Here is a 22,734-nt window from a genome sequence, read left to right on the forward strand (position 1 = left end):
TAAGCCCATTCGCGGGGATAATTTATCATTTTCCCTTTGAGTAAGAGCTTCTGAAAATCTTATTTTCATTTCCCAAAAATTGTAAGATTATTAAGGTTGGTTTTTGGGAAAGTTTTCAGGGGAAGGGAGCGGCAGAGATACATAATATTTGTATATTTGATACATTTTTCATTGCATCTTTTGGGGGAGAGGGCAAACTGTCCTTTCCAGCTTTTGATCCCTGCATCCGCCCATTGGCCACGATTAGCCACAAGTTATAAAAGCATTCATCTGAAGAGATAGTGATGATGGATATTATCAAGATAACCTCTAGAGTCTAGACTTTAGACCAGCTAAAGCTAACTCCAAATGCTTTAAATTTAAACATTTCTGATTTCTTTTCAAATTTAGATGAAAAATATCAAAGAAGCTAACTTCGGCATAGCCGAATCTGGGATCTGGGATGTTTTATATCCAATATGTACTATCAAATTAGTAAATTTCATCAATCCTCGGTAGATGAGTTGTCTAAATGGCCCAGTTCGGGTTCAAATCCCAGGCTAGTGTATGGATGTGGCCTTAGTTGCCAGTGCTTGTAAAATATGGTTGAGTTGATAGTATACAACTATATCCTAGACTTATAATAACAATAATAATAACAATAGTAAATTTCCTAGGAATACTCTCCATGCTTTCTTCTAGAACTATATGATAAAGTGGTCCAGTCCTGATGATTTTGACGATACTTTATCCAACCCGGGTTATAAGTAGCTCAAATACCAACCGATTTCATTCCAATTGCTCTTAAGATGGCTGACAGATGGACAGAGGGACATGGCTATATCGACTCAGCTTCTCATGTTGATCAAGAATATCTACGGATATCTTTATGGGGTCGGAAACGTCTATTACTATGAATGCTTGTTCATGCTGTTCCCTTCTTTAAGCCAAACCTTTACTCTTGGTGGCTTCTTTGAGATGTTTTCACATACAAACATAGAATACAAATTCAAATTAAAGAGTATTTAGTTGTAGGTCTTTCCTATTATACCATTTGATGACTCTTTAAGAATTGACTACCTTTATATATGTACTTTGGCATATTTCGTCTATGTTTTAGTTCAAAGAACGCTCCAAGATATATGTATGTAAATTGCTTTCCTCATTCAAGTGGCCCATCTTCAAATGGTGCCACTTTTTGGTTACCCTCTTCTCTGCCCTTTTGGGGGTTTTTTCTGGTATTTACACCAAAAAACTATCCAATCTAATTGACATGCAATGTTGTTCTCTTGCTTTTGGCTCGACGCGTTTTTTTCTTGTTGTTGTTGTAGTTGGTGTTTTGTCTGTTTCTTTTCGTTTCTTTATCGCTGTTGGCCACTTTTTTAATTGGCGTTTGACCACACATTTTTTTTTTTTTGTTTTTTTGGTTTTTTGCTTGCATCGCTGCCGCTGCCGACAGAGTTTTATTTTTGGCAAATTCAGTTGGAACTTTCTTTCCGCAAAGAAAAAAATTATCAACAAACAACAACAATGAAATACAAAAACGAAAACAGAAAAACGCAAAAACGTGTAGCGACCTCAGCTCTGCCATTGGCATACAAATGAACAAAATGTAGTAGGAGCAATCGTTTGACCATGCCACCAGCAGACCGACCCAATACCCGATAGCTATAGCATCCGGCACCCCCCTCGATTTTGTCATTCACCCACTCCACCTGCCGATCTGACCAATTGCCAACCTGTCTGCCTCACAATGCGGTAAAAATCCAAAACAGAAATTGAACTCACGTTGCGCTTATGCAAAAAGAAAGAAGAAGATACAACAATACAAAAAGGCATTAAGCGAAAATGAAAACAAAAGGAAAAATCAACACTCAAAAAACACAAAAAAACAAAAAACCAAAAAAAAAAAATGATGTGAAGAAGACAAAAGCAATTAAAAATTATTAAAAAACATTCGTAATAATTGTCGTATAATCGTCGACACGGCGACGCACCAACACATCGACCACTCGACCTACCCAAAAAACAAACACAACAACAAATAATTAAATAATTTTCACAGCTAGCATAACAACAACAACAACAATACAAAACGGTAGCTAAAAATTATATAATATTGCTCGATTATGACCTGTTTTTGCTACCTCTTATAGTTGAAATCCAAAAAGGTATATACCAACTGCAAGTAGTTGAAAGCGAAAGTGAAATTACCTCAATCAGTTGAGAATCATAAGCGCAACGAATTGTAAAATCAGCTGATAGTTATAAATAACTTTTGTTGGTTCTTCTGCTTTAAACTGAAAATATTTATACTTTTACCCAAAAAAGAACTAGAACTAATACTAGAGACTAATATCTCTTACATATTAACAGTTATTCCACATAACTAGAGGTGGACACGATGATTTCAGTTCTGATAGATAGTTTTCATCGCCTATCAATAAAGGAAACTGCCCTTCCATTCTCCATCTCGAAGCCCGCTGCTTAGATTGGTCCTATTGATAGGCGATGAAAACTATCTAATTTTTATACGATTTGAATGAAAAATATATCATTCGACGGGAAATTCAATTCACTTTCTTTCGTAGTTCAAGGAAAAATCTACTTTAGTATGAATTAGTGTTGTAAAATAGCCTCGCCCAAAGGACCAAAAATTTCCATACAAAATTCAGATTCAGAAATCGAAAGTTTGAGCTAAATCAACAATTTGTGGTATGTTAGTTTTGCTAGATCTACAAAGATGCGAAGATATCAAACGTCTATCTTTAATATTTAAGATTTCTTAGACGTCTTAAATATATGCCCCCCAAAAAAACGAAATTTTCTTTGTTCAACCTGTAAAAAAAAACGGATTAAACTATGAAGACCATTTTGATGGTCTGCATACAATGACCTACAAATTACAGAAGAAATGATTCCATTAGGAAAAAAAATAACCTCTTAAATTCATGTCCCCCACTGTATACATACATATTTAAGTATATTATTAGATATTTAAGTAGAAATGCCTATGCTAAGGATTAGGATTTAGTTCTAATATTCAAGTTAAGTGACTCAAAGAATGGCATTTGAATGGTATTCAAGGTAATCCTTAATCCTTAATCCATAGACAATGTAGAAGCCCATATTATTGTGGGAAAAGTATCTATGCCATAATTTACTGGGTATTAAGAGTTCGTTCTCATAATTTTGTTGGCAACAAATTGAATTTTTAATTGCGCCTTTCTTTTGTTTTGTTTTCTCATTGCTTTGGTTTTGTTACTGGTTGAATTTTTTTGTGTTTTGCTAATTTGGCCATTGAAACATTCTGTGTGTGTGTGTGTGTGTGTGAGTGAGTTTTTCCGTTTGTGTCGTCGCCGTGTGTAAAAGTAAACGACCAAAAAAATATTTGGACACCAAATTTTTCCAAAAGGTGTGGGCGTGAGAAAGTTCAGTGTTAACCCATTTTTTTTCGGTTTTTTGCCCACAAAATTGGCCACAGATAACAATTAAGAAAGAGGCCACATTACATAAGCAGAAGATGAGGAAAAGAGACACAAGATATAATGAGATGGAAATCTAATTGATCTAATTGATATGTTTCTTGATTATTTTTGTGAATTCCAAAGATGATATTGACTATATATTCATCTGATTCGATGGGTATTGATTGGAAAATTAGTAAATTAAATTTCATTTAAATTTTTCTAGATTTTTAAGACGAATTTTTGTAGTTATTTTTTTGTTAATTCTGGGAATTTTCTTTCATTTTCAATTGGAAGTGTGAACAAAATTGTTTTGCGTTTAGCTATTTTTTTGCCCCCTTTTCTTCTTTTGATTTGTTTATTAACCAAAATTCGTTGTTATAAATTAAAGTGGTTTTTTTTTGTTTTTTGTGGTAATTTTTTATTGTAAGACTTTTTTATTGGAAAAATCTCTTCAAATGTCTTGGCCAAATGCTGGAGTGGGCACTCTAAAAGAGGGTGGTGGCAGTGGTGCAGCCTTGGCCAGTGGCTTGGCACCCGACTTAAAGCCCTGGCAACGCATCGATTGGCCTGGCTGCGTTCAGGCGCGTCTCTACAAAGACTGGGGCCAATATTATACCCGCCGATTGCTCAATAAGAAGGCTCTGGAGTGCTATGGCCGAGCTCGTGTCGTTTGCAAAGAGGAAGCAGCACGACCCACAGGGGTTTCCTGTATGGCGCCGAGGCCCAACATGCCATTGGAGATGCGCAATTGTTTCAATGCCGAGCAGAAATCCTGTAGATATCAATATGTGGCGCTGTTAAAGCAGGCGCAATGCGAACGATCGTTGGCCATGCCTCAACAGGCCTGGTTAAGTGCTGTACAGGCTCAGGAAATAACGCACGATCAACCGGAAGTGCATGAAGATATTATACTCGAACAATGCGATGCTCTTTACGATGACAATCGATTTGAGGATAATTTGTGTACTCTCTATTCGGAGGCAAATCGTTTGAACTCGATAAACAATAAGCAGTGCCTTGAAAATCGCCTAACGAAAGTGAGTTACAGAGAGAGAGAGAGACAGGGAGAGAGAGAGAGACTAACCTAATCTAAACTAATTCATTTGTTTTGCAGACTCTAACCGTTTTTAATCACACCGTTGGGGATTCCCTAAACTGGTTCTTTAAACGGAATTTCGCTCTGATTCAGGAAATCGATCGTCGCCGCAAGACATTAGCTGCCTTTGTGCCACGCCCCCTGTGGAAAGATATGAAAGAGCAAAACAAGTGTGATGTCCAAAGTGTTATCGATAAGCCAACAGTGTATCTAACACCCTTGGAAAAAGCCCGTCGTCGTGTCTGTCAGAATGTCTTTAACTATCAATATCTGGGACGCAGTGCCAAGGATGTGGCCATATTGAGAGAACTGCAAGAGAATCCCAATTTCCTGAATCCCCATCTACGGGAAACGACTCCGTTTCTGCGACAATTCAGTGCCGAGCAATATAAAACAGTGCGTAAATTTATGGTAAGTTTGATCTTGACCATCCAACAAGAGATGACTCTTCCCCTTTTTCCAGAGAATGATGCATGCCCGCAATCCTCTGTACAATCGTAATCAGTTAAGGGGTCAGGGTTCGCAGGCTTGCGAAAGGACACTCAACAAGCATTTATATCGTCTGGAATATCAAACGAGACGCGATTGTTTCCGCATGCTACGCGAAGTGCGTCAACGTCGCAGGGAACGAAATATCGAACGGATGACCAACTATGTGGAGCGTATAATGTCCACATACATCGACTTGAAGACCCATCGCATATTACCCTGGAAATTCGAGTTTGTCAATGAAGTGTACAATATATTGGCCTTGGCCCATGTCGATCGTTGTGCCGTGCCGACAAATGTTGATTTTTTGAATCCAAAAAATCGTGGTCTACTCTATCAATTGCCAGCGGAGCGTACAAAAGATAAGAGCATTAGTTTTTGTGGTCCAAATTTATATATAGATATACAAAAGGATGAAGAGCGTCACAATCGCATCAAGTAGGTATTCTCAAATTGGGAATGAAAACTTTTTTTTTGATGTGTGTGTGTCCTTGCAGTCAGAAATTGGATAATCTGGATGATCGATTGCGTCACTCTCGCTATTCCATTGAAAGGTGTTATCTTCTATTCGAAATGGCTAGAAATCATTTTATGGAATCACGTTTCGACAAATGTCTGACTATGGCACGCAAAGCAGTCTATGGTAAACCCCAAACCCTTAACCCTAATGGCTAACTAAGTTTCATTTTTTAGAGGCTCGAAATTGCAAGAGTTTAATTTGGCGTTTTAATAGCATTTTTCTGGTCTGTCAAGTTCATGCCACACTCAATCGTTATGAGCGTCTAAAAGAATCATTGGCCAAGGCCAGTCAATTGGCCAATGAATTGAAATCACCCAAATTGGTGGCCTATCTATCGATATGCATCACAGTCAATGATCACGATTTGGGCCTGAGGCGTATGCGCTATGCCGAGCAATATGTGCGTAATAAAAACCCAAGGAGTAACGAAGATTCAGCCAGCTCAGTCAGTCAGACGAGCAATAATAAAGTTATTCCAATAACACGCCAAGCGGCTAGATCAAGGGACAGAGATTTGGAGAGTGGCAGCTATTCAGGTGTCCTAGTTAGCTTTTAAGAACCCATCCATCCATCGAAGTTTGGAGCAGGTCTTAAAGTCTAACTGGAACAGCTGCTAAGTGACTGCTGACTAACCGATTTGATTCATTTTAGTTTTGTCTTTTCTAATCAATTTTATCTTATCTACTCTCTGTACATCATCTCATACATACATACATACCTAATTGATGGCATTAAATCTCTCAATCTGGATCGAAGTAGCTCTACGATTTTTGTCTTCTTGAAAACTCAAACTCAATTTGTTTTTGTTGTTAAAATTCTGTTTTTGTTTTTTATTGCGGTGTTATTTGTTTTTGTTTTTCTTGAGTTATTCAATGGAATTCAATAAATACATATTAATTAACAAAATTATTAACAATTCATTAACAATTACAATACAACTATAATAATTTAAATGTTTTTTTTCTTTCTCTGTCACACACACACACACAGGCGCACACACACACACACAGACACAGCACACACACTTATAATCGTAATCGTCGTCGTTTGGATTGGTTAAAGACCTCATTAGCAAGGTCATCAACAGCTTGGCGACTGTTTGAGGAGCTTTCATTGCCATTAGTTGACTGATTTTTCTTTGCCTCCTTTGGCTCCTCATCCTCATCAGCATCATCCTCATCATCATCTTCTTCATCATCATCATTATTTTCAACTTCACCTTCATCATCACCTTCAGCATCGTGATTGTTGTTGTTGTCCTCATCTTCATTTTCAGTAGCTTCGTCTATATCTTCTCCTTCCTCTTCATCTTCTGCTGCCTCTTCTTCTTCTTCGTCGTCATCTTCGTTTTCGTCATGATCTTGTGTCACTTCGGTAGCCATTTCAGTTTGGGACTCTTCCTCAGGCTCTGCTCCCATCTCACTTTTAGTTTCAGTTTCTATAACCTGCTCTTTCTTTGCTTCATCTTCAATTTTTGTGTCTTTTTTGTCTGCATCATCCTCATCATCATCTATATCTATTTCATTTTCGCTCACATTAACCAATTCAGGTATTGTGGTAGTCTCTTCCCCGTCCTCCTCCTCCTCCTGTTTCTCTTCCTCTGACTTTTGTATCTCCTCCTCTGGCATCTTCTCTTCGTTCACCTTTTCTCCATGTGCCGTGTAATTGTGCATCATTGTAATTGTTTCAATTACTTCGTTTGGCTTCAGGTCGCTCTCGCCAGCATGGTCAGGTGTCTCCTCCTCTTCCATCACCATCATCTCCTCCTCCGTATTCAATTGATCGTTTGCCATTAGCATTTCACTTTCAATTGGCGATGGTTCACGTTGTTCCTCCTCCTCCTCCTCCTGCTGCTGCTGCTGCTCCTTCTCCTCCTCCTGTTTCGTCTCTTCAACCCCATCATTATCGTTATCATTATCGTTAACGTCATCGCTGTCGTTATCATTCTCATCGTCATCATCATCATCATCACCATGATCGTCATCTTTGTTTTGGGTTGTGGGCAAGACTGGTTTACCATTTTTATCCACATACTGCAAACCATCCAAGCCCATTCGCATACATTGGAAATGCATCTCAAATAGATCGGTGGTCGCCAATCTGACCACGAAATCCATACACATATTCAATTGGTTATTCATGATGGCCACATCAGTCATCTGCACACACATTGCCATCGGGACCCCCATCATGACAGGTATGCAAAATGGTATGGGATTCCGCACCGATATCCCATATTTTGACGAGGGGCGCTCATTTAGATACACTTCCAGTTGGGCCTCCTCCACTTGCGGCACAAACGTGACATTAGCACAAACTACAAAAAATGAAGAAAACAAAACAAAAAAAAAAAAAAGAAATTAAGAAAACAGCACAGAAAAAATAAAAAGAGAGTTAATGGAAACAATGAAACAAGAAAATTCATTCGATCAATGGAATGAAAGTTGCGGGTGGCATTCGCTCATGGAATGGAATGAAAATGAAATGAAATGGAATACCAAGCAAACGAATTGCCTTCAAGCGCCAAACGATTTGTGGCATTTTGATTGGCAAATGTAACCATGTCACGAGACGCGACTTAAAAGTCGCTTGGAGTCGCTCCATCCATCCATCCATCCATCCATTTCGTCTCTCTGTCCGTCTGGGTAGTGTGAGTGTTAAAGTGTGGGTGGGTATGGTATGCCATCGTCTCGTGGTGGTGGTGGTGGAGGTGGGAGGAGATTTATCTTTTGCCAAATGGAAATCGCCAAACTTAAACCACAAAGGCAAACGACTTCTGTTTAGGTGAGGGACTAGTCTAGTTTAGTTCTGTTTTCCAAGTGTTTCGCAAAGGAACTTCCTCTAACTTCTTCACCTGATACCTTGACTTTAAGTTTTACCAATGATGATTGCTTACCTTTCTGATCGAATTTATATTGATCGACCTTCAGGCCGGCACAGCAACCGCATACGGGACCACGACATTCGCATGGCTGACCAAATGTTGACCAAATCGAACCCTTTTCCGAATACTTGACACTGGCCAAATTCCGACCACGAGACACACTCACTGTGGGCGGCAAATACGGCGTATGGCTGGCCAACTCATAGAATATCAAACCATTGCTATAGCTTCGAGCCGTGGTTAATGAGATGGGACATGTGATGAATACGATCACATACGCCAACAAACTGGCACTGGCTCCAGCCTCAATTGAGGAAAACATTTAGGTTTTTTTTTGGTTTAAAAAAATGTTCTTGTTTGCAAAAAAAACCAAGACAAAATATCACAAAACAAAATAAAACCAAAAAAAAGGAACACACACACACACGCACACAAACACAGTTGAACCGATGGTCTTTTTATTCGAATTATTAGTGTGATTTCTGCTGTTGCTGTTGCTGCTGCTGCTGCTGCTTCGTGCAATAAATTGTCAACGCTTAACAAACAACGTTTTCAGCTGCTTCTCCGTGGCAATGGCAATGGCAACCGTTCAGCAACGGCAACAATTAAATATTAAAATGCTGAACGCGACGAGCGTTAGCTTAAAAATGAAATGGAAACTGCCGGCAGCAGCAGCAGCAGCAACATCAACGGCAGCAGCAGCAACAGCAGCAACAGCAGCAACAGTAACTGAAACAGAAACCGAGACGAAGAGAGTGATAAAGACAGGGGCAGAGTTGTTAGAGGCAGCGGGGGCAGAGTTCGTTAAGTTGTCGCTGCTTTTGCTGTTGCTGTTGCCGTTGTCGTTGCCGTTGCAGTTGCTGCTGCTTCTTGGTTTTTTTTTCTACACTACATTAGACTAGTCAACACAGACACAGCCAAGAAACACACCAAACTGTTTACATTTCCTTATAGAATGGAAGTAGTTAATCTTTAATAGAGAAATCTTTAAAGTTCTATTGAATGGAATCGCAAATCTTATTCATCTTTGCCTCCAAAAGTCCTTCCAATTCTGTCTCTGAAAGGCTCCAAATGAGCCCAACAACTCATTGCATATTTCTCAAACTATTTCAGGGTCTAAACTAGTTGCGAATCACAATTGGAGTCAAAGAAAAACAGAATTGCTCGCAATTCTTAAGTTTAGTTCATAGGAAGAATCGATTGCTGGCAAGTGTATCGTGTAATTCGGCTTGATTTTGTGTTGATTAAAATGGTTTTTCTTTCTTTTCTTTCTTGTTATCAGCTTGCTGCAATCGTCAGCCAAGTTGCTTCTCTGCTGTTGCCGTTGTTGTTTTTGTTGTTGTTGTTGTTGTAGCCGCTGTTTGTTTGTCTATTTCCACTTGGTCTTGTTGCGTGAGTCGCAGCAACGTTTTTTTTTTTCTTGTTTTTTTGACAGTGACAACAAAATTGCGACGATCGTGACTGGCTGGGAAAGCCAATAACAACAATGGCAGCCGAAAAATATAGTGACCTCTTGTATTAAGCCAACTTCTGCTTCCCCCCCTGCCATGCCGTTTCAACCACAACTGTTCATTGTGGTTCCCATTGTTGTTGTTGTTGTTACGCAAAACACTTTATTTTATTTTCTAGAGGCAGGTCATGACTTTGACTATGAATAAACTGGAAAATTTCCTTAAATTTCCTTCTACTCAGATTCGTTTTTAAATATTCCTAAGAGATTGCATAAGACCCATCGTCTGGGTCTCGAAATTGAGTCAATCTAATTAATCATTATTAAGCGGATCCATAACGTGCCAAGTTCGATTTGGATGATTGATAAAAAATTACAAACGAAAATAAACGACGAACAAAAAGAAAGAAAGAAAGAGAGAAAAAAGTGTCGCCAGTTGGTTGTAAGCAATTAGGTTTAATAAGCCGCTGCCACAGTTTGTCTAGGAGCAATGCGCCGTTTATGTAATGAGCCGTCACCAGCCACCGGCCAACTTCAGCCGCATCATCATCATCATCATCATAATCATCATCATCATCATCATTGGAGTAGTCGCAGTCGTCTTCGTCGTCATTGTCATCATGGGTTGCCGCTTATTAGGCACTATTATTCATTACTGATAATATCAATTTTTTATGGCTCTGCACTGAGACAGCGGCAACTGCGTCTCTCACCTTTCATTCATTCATTTCGATACATTTCTTTTAGCGTCATTAGTTTCGGCCACCTTTTGGTGGCACTTACGCAAAAAAGAAAAAAAACAATTCCAAATCAATCCACACCAAATATAGTCAAACTATCCATCCATCCATCTATCTGTTGGCATCTGTTGCATCTGGGTCAAGTAGTGATTGCGATCGAATGGATGCCTGGTGGTGGTGGTACACAGTTATGGCATCTCAACCAGTTGAATCATCAGTTAAACATTCGTAATTAACACACACACATACACCTATCATTATCTCCTTTTCCTTCTACGTTGATATCGACATTCAATCATTATCATTATTCAAGGATTCATAAGATTCAATTTACAACTTTTAAGTTATAAAATAAAGTTATGGAGGGCAAAGTTTGTTCCTTAACTTATCCTTGCCCCACACTTGATCCCTGCATTCAAATTTCAAGTATTGAAAACTTTGAGAAAATTGCAAGTCTAGCAAAACTTAGAGAAGAATTGGCCCGAGAATTCAATTTGAAAATTTGAATTTTTGTATGTCTGTTTTTGGATCTTCAATTTGGCAGAGTTTCACAATGAAAATCGGTTAAAAAATAGATACATAAGTGTCCAAAAGGATCTTATTTGGGGCTTCCTAAACGATTAGCTATAGGATAGGATAAAAAATTCACTTTCTAAAGTCAAAGTAGGCGAAGAATAAGGCCCTTCATTTTGTGGATTCTAATGATTTCATTAGACAAGTTTATTCTTAGGAAAACCCTTCAGAAATGTGTCGACTAAGGCGGCATTTTCAAGCTGAATGAAAAGCTTTATAAATCAAGAAGAAAAAGCTAGACTAAAGCTTTTAGCTGGAGCGCAACCCATTTGCATCTGTACGCAACCCAAAACTTTTATTTAAGCCATGGCTTAAACTGAAAAGACTGTCCTAAGACATGTTGACTTCCGTTCTTCGCAAAAACGTATCTTATCTGAGCTGTAAGGTAAATGCAGTCTCAATCTTACCTTCAAATCATCAGCAACCCACTTTGTAATGTCCTTTGGTCATGGATGGCAGCTAGTGCATCCTGCAGCCATTTAGCAGTTGTTTAAAATTGACCAAAAACAAATTTTGATTTGATAAATTCTGAAAAACTCTATCTCTTAAAAACCCTTATTTCAAAGGCAACACAAAAAGTTAAGCCGGTTCTCTGTATAGTTCTATCATCAGCAGACTCTGCTAAAGAACTCCAGAATTTTGACAAATATATAATAGCAAAATATTCTAAGAGCCCTTAACTTTATGATGCTTTATAATTTAGTAAATTTTTTAGAATAATGTCTTTCAATCTGCATAATGTTGAATGCCTTTTTAAAATTTGATAAATTGACAAAAACAAAATACAGTCTGAAAGGAAGAAATGGTCAGATTGACCCTAACTTTCTCATTAGAAAGTGATCTTCCTTATCGACCTTATCGTTGGGACCTCGAAAGCCTATACTTAGGTTTTTTGGATTCCTACAGTCTTAATTCGGCATTAGATGGGTTTATGGATTACAATTTTATAGAGAACCTTCTTTCATCTAAGTTCATGTCGAGGTCTAGGTCTAGGTTTATGTGGTCTAAAGATCCTCTGGAAAATATTTTTCGGGAGGGTCTTGCATTTTGTCCCGATCAAGACTTATCAAAGACTCACTAGTTGGGAATGTAAAGAGAAAAATTTCAGGCATTGCGTACTCCCTGGAATCTGTATATATCCATATGTAAGTCACCTTTATAATAGATCTCTTTGTTATCCTGGTGATCGCTACGACTGAAATACTTAATTGAAAACAATTTATGAATTTATTTTGTTGGTTTTTTTTTCTTTAATATTTTCTTGTTTTTGTTGTTGTTGTTGTTGTTTTTTAAATATGTTTTGCTTTTTCATTTTGTTGTGTTGTTGTTATTGTTGTTGTTGTTGTAATACATACAAATTGTTGTTCAATAAAAATGTTTTCATTTCTTACAAATTCCAATTGCCACGTTTTGTGTTTTTTGTTTCTTGTTCTTGACATTGATAATACATTTTCGATAAATATATATATATGTACATACATAGGGTATTATGCATGTCTGTTATATATTGTGTATGCATATGGGGGAGGGAAGGGGTGTGTGTTTGTGTGTGTGTTATGTATAGATAGAGGTGAAATGTAAATATATATAAAGTTTTGTTTCTTTGTATCTATATTCATATGCATGTAAATAAGCGTGTGTCTGTGTGTGTGTGTGGGAGGGGGGGAGGGGCTTGTATATGTGTGATACATAATCATCTTAAAAAAAATTGTATATATATATATATATATGCTTTTACATAGTTTTATATCAAAGGTTATCCACAATATGGTCCAATTATAATAATTTTCAACTGTATATAAATCGTATATATATGTATGATATATATATATATATGTATTTATGTATGTATGTATATCATTTGCTTCATGAACAATCAAAAAAAAAAAACACTTCTCATTCACTCAATCAATCAATATGTGTTTATAAACGGGCATGTCTCTTATAATCAGAATATGAATTTGTGTTTTTCTTTTCATTATTATTATTATTATTTTATCATGTATCCACACACAACTATAACATTTAATTTTATCTCCAGAACAACAACAAAAATATGTTGATTAACTTAAAAAAAAAAACATAATAACTATTCATTTGAGAGGAAGGGAGGGAGACAGAGAGAGAGAGAGAAGCAAAGCCAAATATATATAGTATAATAATTCATCAGCCGATTTGTTTTAGTTTCTCTTTTCTTTTTGTTGAATTCCAATTCGTTTGTTTTCCTGTTAACAAATATTTATTCGTTTTTGAGTTTGTTAATTAATTAATAATTATACATACATATATTTATATACTTATGGTACAGACAACATGTTTTTTTTTTTTTTGTTTTGTTTTATTTTTTAAACTTGGCTTTGCCGCTTTTTCCTAAGGGTTTAATTTTTATCATTAATTCTTTAACTTATATTTCTAGATTCTTAGGATAATACAAAAAAAAAAAAAATTAATGGGAATAATAATATTTGGATATTTTAACTTGTGTTGTATATATTTATATATATGTACTTGTGTAATTAAAAAAAAAAAAAAACATAATAATAATAAAAATTTCCTTAGGTTTCCAAGGGTTTTCCTTTTTTGTTTTAAGGGGATAATGAAGCTTTAAGGCTTAGATTTGCTATAAGATATATATGCATATATATTTTGAGATTCAATGACCATTAAATATGACGATGGAGAGATGGAAAAAGATGCTAGAAAATGAGTTTTCCGATATGATGATAATAAAGTAGCAAAAATCTTTCAAAAAATCTTTTGTTCGAGTCCGCAGTAAAGTAATGTAAAGTGAAGTAAATTATGTGGCCATCTTAATGCTAATTTGAAAACTATACACAAAGTGGGAGAGGTGGGTGGTAGAAGGCTTGGGTTGTGGAGGGGAGGGGAGATTCAGAATTCCTTTAAGCTACCGCCACGTTTCAGCTTGGATAAACGCTTCAAACTGGCTGTGAACATGCCACCCGAACCTAAACTAGCTCCACCTCCACCATCAGCGGTGGAGCCACCGCCGGAGCCAGCACTTTTATCCCGATGTATAAAAGTGCCACGAAAACGTACTCGTCCGCGTCCACGTCGCTGCTGCTGTTGTTGGAGTTGTTTCTGGTCATCGATTCGTCGCCAGATTTCCGTTAGGGGTGGATGATGCTGATGTGGCTGCTGTTGGACTGTGCAGCAGCACACCAACTCCTGCGATTATAATTTCTTTTCCCATACCACAATGTGAGCATCATTGGAGTTGGCTGTTAGTGGCGATGAATTGCTGTCCGATGAGTTGGATCCACCACCACCACCAGCGGCGCTGCTGTTGCTGCTGGCACTTTTATTGTGATGATGACTGGGCGAGCCGGCTGAACTAGAATTATACCATACATGACGCCAATAGCCACGTCCACCCATTAGGGTGATGACTGTGCGTGGTCCATCGGCGTTTTGTTGTTGTTGCTGCTTGGAATTTTGTTTCTGTTTGCGTTTTAAAGTGGCCACTGCTGCAGCTGGTGGTGTTGCCTCCTCAGATTTTGGTTGTTGTTGTTGTTGCTGCAACTGTTGCTGCTGCTGTTGCTGCTGCTGATTATGCTGTTGTTGTTGATGATGATGATGGTGATGATGATGATGTATATCAGCTGTGGTCATTAGTCCATTCTCGGAAATATTACCCAAATCACTGCCAGTGCCGGATGTTTTATGACTGGCACTACTACTATTACGTGAAACACTGCGTCCACCAAAGAGACGTATGCCCATGCTTTCCTCACTGCCCGATGAGGTGTAGAGGCTAGATGATTTCGAGTCCACTGACCAATTGGACAAGTCCAAGGAACGCGGTCGCGATGCCTTCATATGCAAACGACGATCCAGCGTGGACACTTTGCCAGGTATGGCTGCCAATTCGGGATCCGAGCGACGCATACCCTCGTACATAATGTCCATGGGATTACTCTGTGGTCCCTCCTCAGCGTCGTAGTCCTCCTTGACGAAAATCAATTTGCCATACAGACCATAGACATCGCAATAGCCATGCTCACTATGCTGGGTGGACAATGTGCTAGTATTCGACTGATTGCCACCGGCGACAGCCGATGCAGTTCCACCACCAACACCAGCACCAGCATGGGTACTTGTGCCCCTGGGCAATGTTTTGGACATACGGGCATCTAGATCACGAAAACGTTTGCGATGAAATGCTGGCGAATTCGCCAATGAGGCACGAATTTTGGCGGTAAAACTTTGATCCAATGAGTGCTGCTTATCCAATTTGGAGCCACGCGGTGAATCGGGTATTCCCTCAACGGGCACACCTGTTGCCGTGGGCACACCCACCATGGGGGGATGGCGAGGATGAGGAGGAAAGCGTCTGTGGGTCAGCGTTTTGTTCACGTTTCGGCAAATCTCGACGTAATATCACCGTACTCTCATCCAAATCGCCTTTGGCATCGGCATCATCGATGGCTGGCAACTGCAGGTCCTCACCCATGCTGGGCACAGGCACAGCGACTGCAGCAGCACCAACCGTTGGCTTATAGGTGGGATAAACTTTCGGTATGAGGGGCAGAAGGAAGGTAATTGGTCCAAAATGTGCATGACATGACATATTGATGCCGCCGCTAATGATGGGAACACCCTCGAGTCGGGGCAGTGGTATAGTCACCGCAATGCCGACATTGGTGCCCACCCAGAGCAGTCCCTTGCAGGCCATTAAAGCGGTAACATAGATGGAACTATTATTTAGCGGCTGCTCCTTCTTGCCATCGTGCCGAAGGACACTCGACGCAATATTAATGTCCTGTAGATGCTTAAAGGTCTCCGTATGATACAGGCATAACATGGTCGAGTTCTTCAACGAAATCCAGAGCCCAATGCCAGAGTGAGCCATAAGATTGACCTGTTGACTGGCACCGTGCTGGACCTCAAAGCTGCGCTGAATTTCGCCATTGAGGGCATTCATCACATAGACCCGATTGGCGCATGATGCGTAAATATTCATGTTGATGGGCAACAAGCTGGGCACTGGCAGTCCCGAATCGCCCAATGAAATGATCTGAGGATCCCTTAGCTGCCACACCCCATCGTGGGCACGACGATAGATCAGTATTGTGGCATTGGACAGGGCCACATAGACGGCATCGAAATGATAGAGTATACGTTGAACAGCTCCTGGAACTGAGTAGCTACCCAGTTGCTCTTCCTGCTCGGGATTTCGGGCAGAGTAGACCAAAAGCTTGCGACTATCCGTGCCAAGCCACACTAGATCACCGAGAAGACTGCCATGCTCCTCCCGTGTGCGACATTGGTCCAGTCCCTTGACAAATTCCAAGGCAGAGACTTGCGTTTCGAACAAATCAAAGGCACCCGCTTCACGTAAATTGCCAGCCTGTTGCGGATGCTGGGCAAGGACAGTTATGTGGGATGAGGTGCCATCACTGCTGCACATCCACAAGTAGTTCAACTGCTTGTGGCGACGTCGTGCATTTCCGCTCTGTTTGGTGTCATTGGCAATGCTATAATAACAACCACAGCGCACCTAACAAAGATAGAGAGAAAATTGGATTAGGAACTCGTTTGCTAGAGTTCTTTTGGAGTATTTGCTTACCTCCGTTTGATGCTGTGACCTATAGACGGGCATTGCCTTGACAAAGAGCGGCATTTTGCGTGATTGCCTCTGCTGGACGGCCTCATCGTGACTAAGTCCACCAATTGCTGTCATTCCCAATGCACCTGGCATCGATTGGGATCCTCCAGAGCCAGTCGAACCTCCTGCGCCAGCGCCACCCGATGTTGCTCCACCACTTCCACTGCCCACGCCGGATGTTGCAGCTTGTGAGCCGCCGCGCTCCCATGCCGGTGAATTATTTGGATCCAAGGCTAGTTGGGCCAAACGCAGCTCGGTTATCCATTCCTTTTTGACATTGGGCGTCAGGGTCTGAAATGTGAATGTCTCCTCTTTGCCAGACTTATGGCGTCCAATCAGTTGCAGGCAACACGAATCCACCCATGCCATTTCCTCATCTTTGCGCTGTATGGATCCTTGAATGGTGTTCAAGACGTTTCGTGTGGTATTGGCATTGAGTTCCTTGTAGCTACCCTTTAGGCTGCCAACCAGATCATGAATACGTGAGATCACCTCGTAATCGTACATTAAAGTGCTCATCTCATTGCAGAGATTGTCGGCTCCGTTTGTTAGCTGAGCCGCTGGCGAGCTATGCGGATCATAAGGCTGGCCAGGAAGTGTGCCACTGCTTGAATTGTGATTGGCATTACTACTACTGCCATTTGACTTTAGGCTACCGCCACGATTGAGACCTAAGAGAGGGAGTAAGAAAGAGTTTAGAGAGCAAGGAAGTTTTAGTGACTTTGTCTAATCTTACCCGCAGTCAAGAGTCTAGATAATGTGGCCGATGTGCTATTATCGACAATTTCCACATCATTGACTGGAAACATCCATTTAAATGTTAGCTTCTCGGTGGCACCGAAATCATGCGATTGCTTGGGAGCCACCGAAACACAGATCACCTTGTCATTGAGCAGAAGTAGACGCCTCTGTTTCCATTTGACTATTAGGCCCGCCTGATTGAATTCCATATGGGTGACATTATCCTCACGCAGTAAATAGCGCGGACGATTCGATCCATTATCGCTAATGCTGACACTGCTCAGGGATCGGGTATTGAAGGTGCCACTAATGTGGCCAAGCATCTCCTTGAATGCCTGATATTGTTCCGCTTCGCGTTTGCTCTCGTTCAACATCTCGGCCAGCAGCTCCAGCTGCGACAGAGCCAACTGTAATGACATCCGATCATGATGTCCTTGCGGTGTATATTTCAACAGATCCTGCAGAAACAATATAAACTGGGGAAATCGCTGAACTGGCTTCACCATCAATCCAAAAAACGACAATCGATCATGGGCACTGATCTGTTTAACTTTAAAAAAATCAGCCAATGCCGATTTGCGCTTCTCCTCCATTTTGGCCAATTCCATGGCCACTGAGAAGTTATTTATGAATCCCGAATAGATCTCAAGCAATTGTGGCTTTCCAAACGCATTGACAAAACAATCACCAATCTTCTCATCACGATCCCAATTGCGTACGCATTCCGCCAGCGAAATGCGAAACAGTTTATGTGAGTGTAATATATCCGGCAGGCAATGGAATAAAGTGGCGATTTTCACAGGATTCAATACAGGTGGACAGCACTCCTCCAGGGGTTTCTTGTAATCCTGCAAAATGAGACAAAATTTAAACAATTTGTAAGGGGAAAAACATGAAATTAGTTCAAAAACAAAAACAAAAATTGGTGTATTACCTAAGTGTAAACATATAATTTTAATTTAATCTATCATTAATTTTGTAACTACTCGTTTTATATAGTTGGTGTTTAGTTAGTTAGTCGGTGTGTGTGTATGAGAGAGTGTGAGAGAGAGAGAGAGAGAAAGAAACATAGTTAGACAGTTAGTTTATGATGAGGTGATGAGGTCGACGTTTATGGGAAGAGGATGGCATGTAAAGAGATTAAATGATTTTTTCAAATGGCATTAAAAATTTACACAGTTACGTGAAGGTTCTAACTAAAGTGTGGAAAAAATAATACAAAATAAAGAAGGTAATAGCTTAATGCGGCATGCGTGATACATATATTCAATCAGTGTATAAAGTTATCGATATATGAAACGATTTCTTTATCCTCAGAGTCAATCAACAAAGTCATTTTGTTATTTCATTATCAGAAATGGGAACGATTCAAATCATCAAGTAGGCTTATCCAAAGATTTCATCGTCGACACCTAAGCCTATAACCGAATTCATTTTAGTTGAATTGAATCTCTTCAAAAAGTTAGACATATATTTTGATAAAGTAAACAAAACAAAGAAAAATTATACTAGATTTTGCTTTCGATTGAAAGGAGTTGCAGATACCATAATAATGGCAGATCAACTAATGCCAATAGATGAAACTAAGAATATCTTATATTTAGATAACCCCATGGAGAGCGTTAAACAAGAACAGCTTCAAAATGATAACGAGTTGCTGAAGGTGGTAACAAATGAGACGGAGCAACAACATTTCGATGAAGATGAAGTGCGTTTTGTGGCCGATGCTTTTAGTGAGGTTAAAATATATCTACAAACTGGCAGAGATGAGTCCGCCTTTGTGGAATTGGGGCCAACAAATATACACAAATTCCAATTACCACCGAGTGGTTGCCAAGAGGTGGAGACCGGATTTAATCCAGAGGACAGAACAGCAGTGGATGAATGGTACACAGATGCCGTCAATGTGAATGAAATGGTTGAAATTAATTTGGTAGAAGAGCAAGATGAGCAGTGTTTGGGTCAAATACAGAGGGATGAGGAGACCGGTGAGATGTATATGCTGGTTCCCGTTGAAATTGATATGCTGGTCAATCATTTGGAGCATCCTATTGACATTGAGGCGGATTGCTATGAAGTCCATGAGATTACAGTACCCCAATTGACATTGCCACTGACATTGGATTTTACATCCGATGATTTCTATTCCCATAATGAGGAAGGTGAGGACGATGATGGTGCAGATGAGGAGCATTGCGTAGAGATGGATTCTGATGAAGATTAGGCAAAATGAAAACCAAAACAAATGAAGCAAAAAAAAACACATACAAAATTCAAAACATAAAATTCAAAATTGTTTTTCCTTCTTGTTTATGGTTAATCAAATAAACAAACACAAGACTAGAGAGCACCCACACCCACTTTCGCCGCTTTTGTTTTTTCCTTTTTGCTGAACTTACATTGACTAGACGCTGGAGTGTGGCCACATAGGAATTCTCGCTATGGACTATGGCGGCCACAATGTGACGACGCTTTAGCTGCTGCTGTGATAGGCCAGCTGGAGCTGGCGGCAACGTTGGCACTATGAGACGATTGTGGGCATTGCGTGGTGTTCCATTGGCTTGATGACCAGCTGGTAGCATAAGATCCAGATTGTAGCGTGTACTGCCGCCAGTTCCAGCACCGGATTCATCATCTTCATACTGGAAAAAAAAGAGATGTGAGAGATATCCTTCAGACTAGATAAGGGGTAATTACCTCTGGCACTCCTGGCATCATTTTCATGGCACCCAAATTGGCCAATTTCTGAGGCGAGGCGGCATCAAGAGTTGTGCCTGATGATCCACCACCTGACTGACCACCATTAGCTGCTGCTGCTGCTGAAGAGGGCATGGCTGTATCAGGTATATCAAAACTAGAAGCTGCCGATTGCCGGCCATCACGACCGCCCACATCGTATTGATGCGAGGATCCTCGTCTTATAGAGAACCAACGTGAGAGACGACTACCAGGGGATTCGCCTGGCGTTGTGATATCCTCTCGCTGTGATGTCGAAGTAGATGATGATGTGGCCGCTCCTCCCGATCCCCCTGAGGGCATCGTGCAGGCGCTAGCTCTGCGCAATATCATATTGTTGCTGCCGTTAGTCTCTAATTGCGGACCAGAAGACGATCCAGAGCCAGACCCAGTTGCAGCCGTGCGCCATTTGTCAAAGGACAAATGCTGCTTGGCCTTGTAAAGGGTTGAACGCAATTGAGAATTGCGTTGATTGCCGGCACTCAATGAACTCACGCTGCTGCTGGTATGCTCCTCCTCGGTCAAATTGGACTCCTCGTCGGAGTCGTGTGGCCCTGTTGTCCCGCCGCCCGTCTGCTCGATGGCAGTACGACGTCGACACGGCGACTTGGTGTCCCTTTCGCTGCTGCTGCTGCAGGCGCTGCTGCTACCAACGCCGACGCCAACACCAACGGCAGCTTGGCCACCGTTGGCGCTGAAACTTCCGCCGGCAATTGTGACGTTGTCTTGGCCGGAACAGTCGTTTGTTCCCGCAGATCCTTGCTGTTGCTGATGCAGTTGCAGTTGCAGTTGCTTTTGCTGTTGCTGTTCCCGCTGCTCGGCAATGCGACGACTAAAAGCACTATGAAGCTGGGCAGTAGTTATGCTAGCGTTATGGGTCACTGGCACAGCAGTTGGACTGCTTATAAAGGTGGATGTCTGCTGGTGCGGATGTGAATGCGAATGCTTTTGCTGTTGCTGTGGATGAAGATCGTCTAATGTATCCTCCCATGAACCAGAGTTCACTTTATGTTCATCTGCAAGACAACCAAAACAAAAACAAATGAAATTAGTAATTGAAACTAAAACAAAATATTATATATTCTATTCTAAGTAAAGGTAAATGAGATGAGAGCTTTGACCATGGGATTAATGGGATTCTTTTCAATTAAAAAGTCAAAAAAGACCCTAAAATGATCACGAATCAATAAAAATAAAACATTAAACTTTGACTATTGAAAATGCTTTAACTGAGAGAGAGAATCGGTTGAGAATTACAACCAATTTGAAGATTACAAATAAGCAAGAACAAAAATATGAATCACAACTATTTACCTTTGCCTAGAGTTAGTTGATTGTTGAATGAATGAATAATTGGCCGCCCACATGGAATGGGAATTGAAATTGAAATTGGTATTGCACACTCACCACACACACACACACACACACACACACAAACAACGACTCTTAATAATTGGCAATTATGTACTTGGCCAAGTTTATCAATTGTGCGCAATTTAACGCCATTCAAATTATATATCTATCTATGAGTAAGTAGCCAACCAGCCAGCTAGTCAAAGGCTGTCAGCCTAAGAAGGATTTTCATAAATTTAAATGGCTAAGAATTGTCTGTGGCTGTGACTGTGTGTGTGTGTGTGTGTGGGTAGTGCGCTTTATGCCTAGTGGGTAGTGTCTTGTGGCTTGCATCAAAGAGCAAATGCCGACATTGTTTTGAATCAAAAGTTCTTAGCCAAGATACAAAAAATAAGATAACTGACAACTCGTTAGCGCCGTTGGTCGACAAGTGTGGGAGGCTCATACAGAATGACGCCTTTTAAGTGGTCATGGCCATTACTATACACACAGTGGTGTGTGGCTGATAGTGACAGCAAAAGTCCAAGAGCAAACAATACAGAAATGAACAGAATCGCACTGATTGTCGGTTAGAAAGGGTGTGGGGGGGGGCACCCCTTGTTGATGACCCACGTCATGTTGTTTGTTTGTTTCTCTCTTTTTGTTGTCAGTCGTTCTGGATGATTATTAATCATTGGTTACTCGATTATGACAATTGCCACGCCTGTTGCTCTTTTTTTTCTCCCTCCTCCTCACCATCGACCACATTTACCACCTAAGCAAATACCTTGTGAAACGAACATCAGAAGAGACTTTGCTAGAATTTTCAGAAGAGCAACAATAAGTTGTACAAATATTTACCATAATAAAAGCTTCTAAATGTGAAAATATCTGCTCATATGTGTGGCAATGAATATATAAATATGTATATATACATACATACATATGTGGAGGGGGGATGTGGAAACGTCAGATATGTATAGGTATAAATCCGCTTTGACAAAATTGAGTTTGTGTAACTTTTATTTTCCTTTGCTTGGCTGCCTACACTGAACAAGGGGGAGAGAGAGAGAGATAGAGAGGATGGAATGTTAAAAA

General features: G+C 40.2%; 5 protein-coding genes across 7 annotated transcripts in view; 2 read left to right on the forward strand and 3 right to left on the reverse strand.

Moving 5' to 3' along the window:
• Positions 1-3,731: 3,731 nt before the first annotated feature.
• On the forward strand, positions 3,732-6,312 carry p-cup (presidents-cup). 3 transcript variants are annotated; one of them, XM_068302951.1, is made up of 5 exons: positions 3,732-4,486; positions 4,564-4,956; positions 5,009-5,472; positions 5,532-5,677; positions 5,728-6,312. In XM_068302951.1, the coding sequence occupies exons 1-5, from the start codon at positions 3,905-3,907 to the stop codon at positions 6,108-6,110; spliced, it is 1,968 nt and encodes a 655-aa protein (XP_068159052.1). In that variant the 5' UTR covers positions 3,732-3,904; the 3' UTR covers positions 6,111-6,312. The 3 variants fall into 3 exon arrangements, with proteins under 3 accessions (XP_068159052.1, XP_068159053.1, XP_068159054.1); XM_068302953.1 differs by lacking the exon at positions 3,732-4,486 and having other exon boundaries at positions 4,848-4,956; positions 5,011-5,472; XM_068302952.1 differs by lacking the exons at positions 5,532-5,677; positions 5,728-6,312 and having other exon boundaries at positions 3,733-4,486; positions 5,011-5,086.
• A 205-nt stretch (positions 6,313-6,517) lies between these two features.
• LOC137583343 (coiled-coil domain-containing protein 1) lies at positions 6,518-8,760 on the reverse strand. The gene is made up of 2 exons (XM_068298288.1): positions 8,451-8,760; positions 6,518-7,871 (listed from the first exon to the last, which is right to left on the reverse strand). The coding sequence occupies exons 1-2, from the start codon at positions 8,758-8,760 to the stop codon at positions 6,580-6,582; spliced, it is 1,602 nt and encodes a 533-aa protein (XP_068154389.1). The 3' UTR covers positions 6,518-6,579.
• Positions 8,761-12,498: 3,738 nt separating this feature from the next.
• On the reverse strand, positions 12,499-21,320 carry LOC137582380 (rho guanine nucleotide exchange factor 10-like protein). The gene is made up of 6 exons (XM_068296899.1): positions 20,266-21,320; positions 19,968-20,210; positions 17,564-18,416; positions 16,789-17,498; positions 15,533-16,719; positions 12,499-15,471 (listed from the first exon to the last, which is right to left on the reverse strand). Exons 1-6 carry the CDS (start codon positions 20,635-20,637, stop codon positions 14,394-14,396), a joined length of 4,443 nt encoding a protein of 1,480 aa, XP_068153000.1. The 5' UTR covers positions 20,638-21,320; the 3' UTR covers positions 12,499-14,393.
• LOC137587073 (uncharacterized) lies at positions 19,013-19,928 on the forward strand. Its single transcript, XM_068303326.1, has one exon. The coding sequence runs from the start codon at positions 19,121-19,123 to the stop codon at positions 19,790-19,792; it is 672 nt and encodes a 223-aa protein (XP_068159427.1). The 5' UTR covers positions 19,013-19,120; the 3' UTR covers positions 19,793-19,928.
• Positions 20,651-22,734, reverse strand: part of LOC137583348 (serine-rich adhesin for platelets-like) — a 76,819-nt gene continuing 74,735 nt past the window's right edge. Inside the window, exons 3-4 of the mRNA XM_068298303.1 lie at positions 20,726-21,320; positions 20,651-20,657 (exon numbers count right to left, since the gene is read on the reverse strand). Of these exons, the coding sequence (XP_068154404.1) occupies positions 20,651-20,657; positions 20,726-21,320 (602 nt within the window). The remainder of the gene's footprint in view (positions 20,658-20,725; positions 21,321-22,734) is intronic.

Source organism: Drosophila tropicalis, unplaced genomic scaffold (assembly GCF_018151085.1).
Source record: "Drosophila tropicalis isolate 14030-0801.00 unplaced genomic scaffold, ASM1815108v1 contig_158, whole genome shotgun sequence".
Taxonomy (NCBI): Eukaryota; Metazoa; Arthropoda; class Insecta; order Diptera; family Drosophilidae; genus Drosophila; species Drosophila tropicalis.

What these genes read in the sequence shown, in the direction of transcription:
- p-cup (XM_068302951.1), top strand. Translation starts at nt 3,905, where the DNA reads ATGTCTTGGCCAAATGCTGGAGTGGGCACTCTAAAAGAGGGTGGTGGC. An exon ending in TTGAAAATCGCCTAACGAAA is followed by an intron (nt 4,487 to 4,563) that starts GTGAGTTACAGA and finishes TTTGTTTTGCAG; the next exon opens with ACTCTAACCGTTTTTAATCA. An exon ending in GAGCGTCACAATCGCATCAA is followed by an intron (nt 5,473 to 5,531) that starts GTAGGTATTCTC and finishes GTGTCCTTGCAG; the next exon opens with TCAGAAATTGGATAATCTGG.
- LOC137583343 (XM_068298288.1), bottom strand. Translation starts at nt 8,760, where the DNA reads ATGTTTTCCTCAATTGAGGCTGGAGCCAGTGCCAGTTTGTTGGCGTAT. An exon ending in ATATAAATTCGATCAGAAAG is followed by an intron (nt 7,872 to 8,450) that starts GTAAGCAATCAT and finishes CATTTTTTGTAG; the next exon opens with TTTGTGCTAATGTCACGTTT.
- LOC137587073 (XM_068303326.1), top strand. Translation starts at nt 19,121, where the DNA reads ATGGCAGATCAACTAATGCCAATAGATGAAACTAAGAATATCTTATAT.
- LOC137582380 (XM_068296899.1), bottom strand. Translation starts at nt 20,637, where the DNA reads ATGATATTGCGCAGAGCTAGCGCCTGCACGATGCCCTCAGGGGGATCG. An exon ending in ATCTAGACTCTTGACTGCGG is followed by an intron (nt 17,499 to 17,563) that starts GTAAGATTAGAC and finishes TCCCTCTCTTAG; the next exon opens with GTCTCAATCGTGGCGGTAGC. An exon ending in ACGCTTTCCTCCTCATCCTC is followed by an intron (nt 15,472 to 15,532) that starts GCCATCCCCCCA and finishes GGGAATACCCGA; the next exon opens with TTCACCGCGTGGCTCCAAAT.